This window comes from Pungitius pungitius, chromosome 7 (genome assembly GCF_949316345.1).
Source record: "Pungitius pungitius chromosome 7, fPunPun2.1, whole genome shotgun sequence".
Classification (NCBI taxonomy): Eukaryota; Metazoa; Chordata; class Actinopteri; order Perciformes; family Gasterosteidae; genus Pungitius; species Pungitius pungitius.
The window spans coordinates 7,548,959-7,559,404 of NC_084906.1; the positions used below are offsets into that span (position 1 = coordinate 7,548,959).

The window sequence follows — 10,446 nt, forward strand, 5'->3', positions numbered from 1 at the left end:
TTTTAAATGTCTCCTTGCATGTGCACATGAGCAAATCTGTAAATGCAAAGTGCAATTACATTTATACATGACAGTTAAGATTATTTAGGGGTTCATTGCCAAATATGTTTTAAATACCATAAAGTATAATGTCCCCTCTGCTTTAAATATTTAAATCATATATGGACTGCATGCAGTTCTTTTATGCAACAGCAGATGGAAGCAAATAATGAAGAACTAAATTTGTTTCCACTAGGGACTTTGATATAGATCTAAAACCACCAAATCAAGCTGCTGTTTGTTATCACCTGAGAATTTATTGTACATCGTTATGGTAAACATGTAATCATGCCTGGAGGATAATACTGTGCGGTACATGTTGGTTAGCTACTGTATAGTGTAAATCTCAACATGATATGTATAGGTTATCAAATGGGCAGTTTGATTCCAAACCCACTTTTTAATGCGAACTTTGCAGAAACCAAATGTTTTGCTATTTTTTGTATAACTTCAAGGGAAACTTTTGTTGGCAAAACACCATTTTGCATTCTTTCCAAGAATTGGACGACAAGACCGATGCCAGGCTCATGTTAGTACAAAGAATATGAAATAATAGCCAGTGGAAAGTTAGCCTAGCTTAGCATCAAGACTAAAAACTGAAGGAACCGGTGAAGGACAAGCTTTAAATGCTCCACTGTTGCAGGGTTTCTATGCTAAGCTATGCTAACCGGTTGTGGTGACATTTATTATACAGATGTCAAAGTGGTATATTCCATTTTAATGATTTCAACAATGCAGAGTAGGTAGCCGCACAGCCTTTCTTCACTTCACAGAACGCCCGGTCTTAGGAGATTCAGCGTGCACTGCAGAAAAACAAAGAGCCCAATTATAAAAATCGTGTTTGATGAGAAAATGAAAAAACTTCCACAGTTGAAAAAGAGCGTTCCCTACGGTCTTTTGGAGGCGGCGGCTGGCCAGGTCTCGCTGGTGGTCTGAGTTTGCTGAGGAGTTCGGAGCTCTCTCGGTAGTCTCTGAGGTTCTGGGGCTCCGGAATGCCTGGCCGGGACTTGGAAGGCAACGGGGGCCGTTCAGACCCCAACCCGCCCTCCGAGCGCGACGGCACCACTGGTTTCTTGTGCCCTGAGGCCCGCGAGGGAATGCCGGTCGGCGCCGGGGGTTTGGTCTCAGAGCAGGTGAAGGAGCGGTGGCGCGGGGTCGGCACTGGGCGGCGATCAGGGTCGCCCTCTGCCACCTTGAAGTTTGCAAAGTTTGGATCTGGCGGCACAAGGAGGTCCTTCGGCGGGTGGTCTTGGTCCTTGATCCGTGATTTTCCCATCGCACCGTATAACGGATTGTCGAACATCTCTGACCCCTTTTCATCCTCACCCCTAGGGAGAATGGGATAGTTTCACTTTCTCCTAAATCATATCAGCATTTTTTGGCTGCAACACAGAGTTTCTGCCGCAGAGCAAAGGCACTTACATGGGCTTTCCCGCGGTACTGCGTGTTGTGCCCACGTCGTAACCGCCCTGCTTGGCGTCTTTACCGCCTTGTCCGGGGGTAGGTAGGTGTTTTGGTGGCATGCTGTAGCTCCAACCTTTATCCACCACATTCCCACTCTTATAGGACATCCCAATGTAATTTGGGTTGGAAATATCATGAGCTTGGGTGACGGAAAACCTGAAGACAGAAAGATATCTCAACCCCGATGTCGCTCTTGAGATATTTTGAGCGGTAACCAAGCGGTAAAAAGCCTTACTTGTCGCTGCCTTTACCCTTTGAAGCAACAGTGTCATCCTTTTCGACTTTAATGAAATCTGAAAGCAAAGTACAAGATGATGCTACAAGAGCTGTAGTAGAAGGCATTTAACGGGTAAGCCCTCTGCTAATGTCAAGGCTCACCGTATAACTTCTCGGTGGGAGTGCCCTCCGAGGTGCGTAACTGGATGCCACCTGTAAGAGTGCCCGTTCTTTCTCCGTGGTGAGTCAGTGTGATCTGAAACTCGGTGTAGGCAAACTGTGCAGCTCGTAGCGCAACACAACCCTCCCCTTTGGAGACAAGACACAGCGGTTTGATGGTTTACAGCAGGGGTCATTTAGCGCTCAGCTCGATCACCGTGCGTCACTTCATTACCGTACGACTCGTCGCAGTCCGTCGACTTCACACAGATCAGGATGTGTTGGTCCAGCAGGTACTCTGGGTCCGAGATGATGGGGATGAGCTTAGAGGACAGAAGAGACATCGCACTATGGTGACTAAGCGCAACAAGGGCTTGTCCACTCTGAAAGCTTCTTCCCGCGTTTCACCTCAACTTGGTTGCCGAACCAGACTTTTATCGATCCGTCCAAGTGCTCTGTGTTCTCTCCCTCCAACGTCTTGACTGTTTCTGTAAGCGACATATTCATGTCGATTACCTAAGCCTTTATAAAACTAGATTACAGTGAGATTGAACGTACTTTCCAAGCAGCTGGAATGGTATTCAATGAAGAACTTGGTCTTTGACTTTGTCAACAAGGTGGCCACACAGTTCATGATCTGTATCCCGCCTTGAGGTGCGCTGTTCGGGTCTGAAAAATGAGACAAAGAAAGGACCTGTCATTTCAGAGCGGATGAAATGAAGTCATCTGTATAGGGGTCCAAGACAGTGATCATACCTTGCTTGGAGACAAACTGTGAGGCTACTCCGACTTCAAATGTGGCAAATAACGGCGAGTGGTCACTTGTCATGATGTCATTGGTACACCCTGTGAGTTAGAAAGTCTCATTAAAAGTAATTAACAAGATGTGCAGCGGGCACTGATAATTGAACTGTCAGTCTCTAGTGTCAGTTTCCTTTCAGAGCTGCACAACATCATACAAATCTATTCCCATGTTTTCTCAGCACAAGTAAACTGATCTTCATGTGGAAAATGGTGCCCATTTAAAATTATAACCATCGTAAACCATGTTTCTATATGATTTCAATACAATTCTTCAAATCCCACAGTTCTTTCTAGAACGCTTACAACGACACAAGGCACAACAACATAATGCTAATTTGGATTGACTCACCGTATGCTTGGCAGACGACATGGACAAGAGGGTAGGACTTCCGTAGAACCCGATCGCACCACGAGGGCAAATTGTATTTTGTCTTAGGAGTTATGACACATACATAAAGACTCAATGTTACAATGTCAAGGATCAGACTTTAAAGCAGAAGTTTAAGCCTTACAAAGCATGCTGGGAGTGGGAGATATGAAATCTTATTGCTTGTAAGGATCAACTCATGCCACTCAACATTCCCTTTGTCTCGAGAGGAAATTTGTTAAATTGATATCAGAGCTCATAGATGAGTTGCATCACACACATACATGTTCTGATTGACTTTTTGACCTAAATAAAGCAAAAAGCAATGGTCTGTGTCAGCTGAGGGATGTGTTCAGTTCCATCGCTGCTTTTAGTGGTGTGTGCTCTATGGTGCATGACAGGAACCATACAGGGTAACGACATCTGAGTAAACATGAGCTTACCCCTGTGGCTTTGGCCTTTGTGTAGGCATACTTATCACGTGTGTCCCTTTCAAAGCGATACGTGGGTGCAAACGTGATTTCCTCTTCGTCTGCAATAATCCAAATAAAATAATTGTCAAAAAGACATGCTTGTATTTGAAACGTATTCTGACAATGAATGACAATGACTTTGCTGCATGTCTGTATTGATAAATATTCTCCATGAGGACAAGGCTCACCAAAATGCAAGAAGACCTTTCCATCGTTCCTCTCCATGTTGAGCTGGTCTTTACTGAGGAGTTCCTGGTACTGCTGCTGTTTGATCTTTGTCACAATGTACTCAGCTTCCTGTGAAGGGAAACAGTGCAAAGCCTTGACTTATTCTGCCTTAAAGTGTTAGCAGCTGAGAGCTCAGACACCTGACAACCAGCATGCAACACTCACGGAAGTACAGCTCTGCTGATCATGACAAAGCGCTTTTATATCAGACACGAGCCATTTATTTGTAAATCTGCAGGTTCTTAATAGGAACATTTCTAACAATAGAAACTCAACTAATTTGGCTCCGAGACATACTGTGTAGACTGTGCGATAATATTGCATATTTATTGTGTCATTTCTACGTAGCAAACTGCCTTAAGTAGAGACTTACTGTGGATGGGAATTCAACGCGGTAGTTCAAATCACCAAGCCAGAAGAGGTGGGTGAACTGATGCGTGATGTCAAATGGATTGAGCTTCTTGTCTCCCAGATTGAGGAATCGCAGGATGTTGGTGTAGTTTTGATTGCGTCTGCAAAAACAGACAATTCTATTGTAAGGACTATGACACAATAAAGTCAAAGGTTCTTCAAATTAAAAACGGAAACACTGTTTTCTGCTTTGACATACACGTATAATTATAAATCAAAAAGGTATTATAAGAAAATTGTTATTTTCATAATAATGATAGTCAAACATGAATGCAAAATTATATTTGGACCCTCATATTATTTATGTTCTTATTCTATTTGTTTTCCGATTGGTAGATCATTTTGTGTTGAAATATTTAAAAGAAAGAACACATATATCCTCATTGTCTCTGATCTGCAGAATTTATATCTTTTTATTTTTTGAAAACCATTAATCTTGTAAATTTCCCGACAAAACATGCAGTGAAAGTAAATTAAAAACAAAATCTATTGAAATGTTATCACACAAGACAGAAGTCTTACCAAGTTATGTTGTTGCTAATTAGCTAATTCTAAGCTTCTAGTGTAAAAAATAAAACAATACAAAGCTTTATTTTCCTTTAAGGTCGGCCAGTACTAATATCTGTGTAGGTAACAGTGAGCTAGCGCAACAAAAGCAGTGTTGCATAGCAACATAGCTAACATTAACGTCAGATGGCTGCACTGCACCTTTGACTATAGTTTTAATAGAAATAGTTAAATATGCAGAGCACCTGAGAGGTAAAAACCTTGGACAAATTATTAAGTCCAACAGATAAACAAATAACGGGAAAAGTGTCTTTTTCTTAGCTCCTCTCTCCTTTTGTAGCAGTTTCGACAGTCAGAGAATTATATATTTAAAGTGCTTTAACAGAGTTCATTTAAACACTTGAGATGTACACCTTTGTTTTATACAATGCAACTAATTCATTTAAATGGTCTGACTGTTAAAGATGTCATTTCTTGCTCACCTGAGCTTCTTCTCACTTCCAGAGGTCAGGTGACTGTTAACAAAGCCAAACGAGGTACCCTTGAACATGAAGGACACTCCCACTGCTCCCTTGTTTCCTACAAAATACAAAGACACAGTGAGGTGTGGTGATTGATCCTCATCATCGGAGGCCCCGTAAACAAGTGCAAGAGTTTTACCCAGCGTGTTGGCGATCCCCGTCTTCACGCTGTCCGAGAACACGTGGGAGATCCGGTTCTCGTGCTCAGGCTTCGCCAGGACCACGATCCGTATGTTCCACAGGGTGTGGATCGCCACCTGGGTGTCAGGAGACAAAGTGATGCATCAGTGCTGCGCACACACTCGGCCTCGTTGCTCTGCCACCTTCACTCACCTGTTTAAAGCTGATGTTGGTGATTTTCCTCAGGACACCTTTCAATGTGTATGCCCACTCCCTCTCCCCCAAAGGATCCTCCTGGGTCCCGATAACGTAAAAGTCATGCGGGATGTGATCTGCCGTGTCGTCCCGTGTCTTCCCTTGTCCTTTACACTGAAACCAGGAGTCGATGCTGTGTGGAGGACCAGCGTTTCCTGCGGAGTTGCAGAGAAGTATTGTACTTTGTGGTTACATGAGTTAAAACTCAACATTGTTAAACATTGAAGACGTGAATATTGTTACCCATGTTCCAAGTGCCAACGAACACTGTGATCATGTCTGGTTCAGGCTTTTCGGAGTGTTTGTTCTTCATCTGTTGAAGGAGTTGGCAAAAGCCCTCCCTTTTCTGGTGGGAAACATTTAGAAAGATAAAAGGAATAACACAATTTTTGGTTCAATTTCACTTGACTGGAGGAAGCCCCTGAAATAGTATTTTCTCAATCAACCTGCTTCTATAACCAACAGACTCCCACAGGATCACTCTATTTACTTATAAACTTACAGTTTTTAAACCCGTGTGTGCGTCACCAGTGTCTCTCAAATTTGATCAATCAATCAATGATAAGATATTTTTTTTACCTTTGTGTCATCAAACGTAAACTCTTTTCGCAAAATCTTCTCTTTCTCTGACTCTGCCACGATGACAAGTTTGGTGTGCATTCGCTGCGACTTCACCAACTGCAGGACTGAAAAAGGATGCATGGTTTACAGCAGTTGTTGAACTACATGGTGAAAGTAAAGTCAGAAGAATTATCCTCCGGGGGCTCTGATGGACCATGAACAAAATTCCATGGCAATCCATCCAATAATTATTGAAATAATATAATAAATAATAAAATGACTGGACATCCACAAACAACAGAACGAGGTGCTGTTTCTTACTTTTGTTGTGCACAAAGAATTTGTCTTCAGGTCCATCTTTCGACTTCTTGAGAAAGAGCTTCCCACTTTCAACATCCACTTTGAGGAACATCTTTGTAGGGATGGCCAAAGATTCTTGCTTGACCTGCAAGTGACAGAGGAAACGGGTCAAAAAACTACAAACCTCCAGACATTTTTCATAATGTAATTTTACTGCGTTTTTACATAACCACTCATTTTGAAAAGCACCTCAAACGTGACAACGGGTATCAAGGATTTCCTGTGGCCTCCTTCATTGCCAACAGACTCAAACAAAGACATTTTAGCCTGAAAAAAAAGAGAAATACAGAAGCGGTTTGTCATCTGTAAGGGACAAACAATAACAAAGATTGTTCAGTCAGTAAAAGGAGCCACGTTACCTTATCTTCTATACAGTAGAGCAGTTTTGTCAGCCTCTCAAGCTTAAAGGATACAGATTGACCTGAATCACAACAATTCTGAAATTCAAGCAAAAAATACATGTGAAAGGGGCTTTTTTTGTGTGCGTTGATACAGGATCAAGGGAGCCACCCACTTGTTTTGGAATCTGTCCAATCCCGGGGGAGAGCTGTTGGTCCAACGCTCGATGGAAGACCTCCAGAACTGGGAGGATGCGGGAGATTTCGCTTTCTCACAAAAAAAGTACAGATCTTTGTTTGATCGGCCCTTTATGCTGTGATCTCTATAATATGTGTATGTTAATCTTAAATGTACCTGTTTAGATTCTTGCAGATATCCATTATTAGCTTCTTCAGCCCAGGGAGGTTAGGGTAACCAAACTGTACTTGTTCAGCATCCAAGCTGATTGAGGTCCTGAAGTATTCCTGGAGAGCCATTTGATGCTCCTCTGGTATTCTGGAAACATACCAACACTTTAAACGCTGCTATCTCATTGTGAAGGGGCTGCAGGAATGAACTAGAAATAAGTACTAATCGTTGTGCTTCCAGTTCCCTGCTTCCCTGGATTTAGCTTCCAGTGCAATTCTAACTTCTGGGGTTTGGACTACAAAAGGATGTCATCTCTGCAGCACTCTATTCACACACCATCTCAATCACATGATGCCAAACCACCGCCCATAATCGTAAGTGTATTATCAGAAACTTTGAATGGTGTGTTCTGTGGCTGACGGCCATACGTGCAAATTGTGCAAATGTGAGCATACGTGGACGTGTCCATATGCTGCAGTCTCGTCAGGTAGGTGTCTGATAAGGACTTGGAGCCCTGCTCAGAAGACTTGGGTTCACTGTCTTTCCCATCGTTGGCCAAGAAGTTCCTGGGTGGGAGCTGCGGTGGAAGATCACTGCATTCTGCGGCACACAGAGGTTGAGTATTGGGGTTGTTTAAGAACAGCCACGTTACATTGCAGCCAGTGTTCAGATGAAGTGAAGTGGTCTGACCTGGCTCCTCGTCCATCTCGTCCTCCCTCACAACAGGGTACTGCAGGTGTGTGATCAGACCCATGTTGGGACTGTAATATGCCTCCACCAGCTCAGGTAGCATGGAGAAGAACCGGATAGGAACTCCTTCAGATGCCTGAAGAGCAGATCACAGCGCTGTTGTTTTGGATTTTTATATCTTTTGTTTTGGTTTTGGTTAAACAGGTGACATAAACTTCCTCCAGTGACCTAGAGCCTTCACGTCATCAAACAAGGTTCCCTCAGCAAATGTATGGTGCTCTTTCAAAAGATTTTAGACATGGTAGTGCCTTGTTTTCCTTTATTGTCGTTATCTCACTAAGTCTATTCCATGCAGTCATGTTTATTGGTTTTGTTTGGACCCAAGGGAAATTCTTTATAAAAATGTATGTCCTTTTAGTGGTAAATGCGCATGGTCCCATGTGATTCTACTTTCTTCAGGAATGATGCTATGCCATCCTACAGTCACTCTTCACTTTCCAATAAGCCTATACTTGTATCGTCATACAGAAGGCTTTACGCAGTGTGTCAGTCATACCTTTATCAGCAACTACATGCAAATGAAAAATTGCTAGCTCGGTGAGGAAGTTCAAATGGTTCTCCTTGAAATGTCCCGGGATCTCCAAAGAAATGCAATTGCCACTACTCTAAGCCCCGCCTCCCACCCCCACCCGCTGCAACTCCGATAAGCTGTCAGAGCTACCATACAGCCCACACTGTCACAAACTACAGGAACACTTTCTTATTTTGTGGAAACCGAAAACGAGATTTCAGAGAGAAGGCCTTAGACACATACTGTATGTCAAAGATCCAATCTCTCTTGGCAAGTATTATCGCTGTTACACAAGGTTTTCACATCTTGTAGCTCCAAAACCAACCTAAAAAGGCTGAAAACCTGAAACAGCTTAATGAGAGTTCATGGAGCAAAGCCGCCGAGTTGACAGGAAACCTGGTCCGAACCGGTTCATGCTTTAGTCTGTGCCTGAGACTGAGACTTGGCAAAGGGTCAATTCGTCCTGTGGTTGCGATGAAGGTCTGCACACAGTTTTGGAAAGTTGTTGGAGTGTGGACCAACTGGCTGACACACACTGCCATGCCCAGTAGACATGTTGCTGCACATATGGCCACAGCGTCTTTTAAAGTAGATTACCCCTAAATAGGGGCAGGGTTCAAAATGGCTGCGCATCAGTATGTCATTCTGATAATAGAGGCATTATCTTCATCTTGAAAATACCTTATACCAATGTAGTGAATTTGTGTCTGGTTCGCTTCTACGATTCCTCACACCAACAGGTCTACAATAACAACGGTTAATCTGTCTTTGGACCGGCATCATGCTGGCTTGTGTCAAACTGTCAACCCACCTGGACAGAGAGCTTCTTATCTTCATTTGGCAGGATTCTGTATGTGTAGACACAGTTCTGGAATCTGCAGTCAAAATAATGCAAATGTCACTGGAATAGAACAAGTGTTGTAAGGTAAGGAAACACGTTGGTTGGAGTTTTTGGTGTGTTCCGCATGCAAAGAGTTTGGATGGCGTTTTAGATGGTGGTTCCTTCTTGAAAAATGATATGAGCCGCAAAGGGTGTTTCTTTGTGGCCGCACAGTATCCAAATAAAGAGGAACTAGTCCTGCATTGCAGTGCAAAGTGTTAAAACACATTTAACCGTTTCCAATGTGATATCCAAAATTATAGGGTCTTTTTCTCCTAAGAAAAACATTCCATACAACAGCCGTGTCATTTGTTTTCCATTAGTTAGAATTATTTACATCTCATGTTACATGTTATAAAGGTTTTTGAACAAGGAAGAATCATTATCGTCTGCTTTCTGAAACTGTCAATAGTTTGAAACAAGCAATGCCAACTTACAGAACACAGAGGGCATACGCGCCCTTTATGGACTCACTGGCCCGGATAAGGAAGCTTCCATCTCTTGCTGCTTTGGAAAGCAGATCCTCAGCTTGGGATCGAGTTATTGTACCATGGCACCACGGCTGATAACTCGGCATCCTGTTCCTCAACCCTAGAGCTTGAGCTCAAGAGTTTTGCATCTGATCTCAAACTATATTCCAGCGAACCAAAGTAGAAGTTAGAAGTTATCCTCTCTGCCTATTGTCAACTTTTCATGGCGCGTTGTTTGAAGTCCCCTCTTTCACTTGTTCATCCCCTGCCTCCGCAAGCTACAAAAGGAAGCTACTACTAGATCGCCTCTGAACTTCCTCATTTGAGAAGTCAAGAGAGGAGGGCTCTGGTGCCTCCGCTCTGCTTGTAACGCGACAGATCTGCAGAGCTGTAAATGGAAATGCATACTTTCACTTGCCAAAGTGAACTACACACGACTGTAATAATTAACCAGAAGTCTCTGTGCACCTGCTCGCCAACTTGAAGTGCACACAAAGAAAGTGAATCCATTTGTTAAGTTAAAAGAAGTGAAACAGGGAAGCAACAACAATGTTATTCTTAATCTCCTGATAAATGTGCTTGTGAAAACATTCGAAGCCTAATTTGGTTGCCAGACGAATCTTCATAGCTCACCTCACCTTTGGTCTAGATTAAAACATACGG

At 43.0% G+C, this 10,446-nt stretch overlaps 1 protein-coding gene across 1 annotated transcript; it reads right to left on the minus strand.

Annotated features, from left to right (window-relative positions):
* Positions 1 to 251: 251 nt before the first annotated feature.
* inpp5d (inositol polyphosphate-5-phosphatase D) lies at positions 252 to 10,137 on the minus strand. The gene is made up of 27 exons (XM_037470304.2): positions 9,751 to 10,137; positions 9,245 to 9,308; positions 7,863 to 7,998; positions 7,628 to 7,772; positions 7,179 to 7,319; positions 7,000 to 7,090; positions 6,845 to 6,922; positions 6,675 to 6,752; positions 6,447 to 6,570; positions 6,144 to 6,250; positions 5,808 to 5,910; positions 5,523 to 5,719; positions 5,329 to 5,446; positions 5,151 to 5,247; positions 4,124 to 4,262; positions 3,711 to 3,819; positions 3,493 to 3,581; positions 3,032 to 3,113; positions 2,635 to 2,724; positions 2,437 to 2,547; positions 2,287 to 2,366; positions 2,114 to 2,201; positions 1,882 to 2,028; positions 1,739 to 1,796; positions 1,462 to 1,659; positions 931 to 1,367; positions 252 to 842 (listed from the first exon to the last, which is right to left on the minus strand). The coding sequence occupies exons 1-27, from the start codon at positions 9,888 to 9,890 to the stop codon at positions 802 to 804; spliced, it is 3,288 nt and encodes a 1,095-aa protein (XP_037326201.1). The 5' UTR covers positions 9,891 to 10,137; the 3' UTR covers positions 252 to 801.
* Between the last annotated feature and the right edge of the window lie 309 nt (positions 10,138 to 10,446).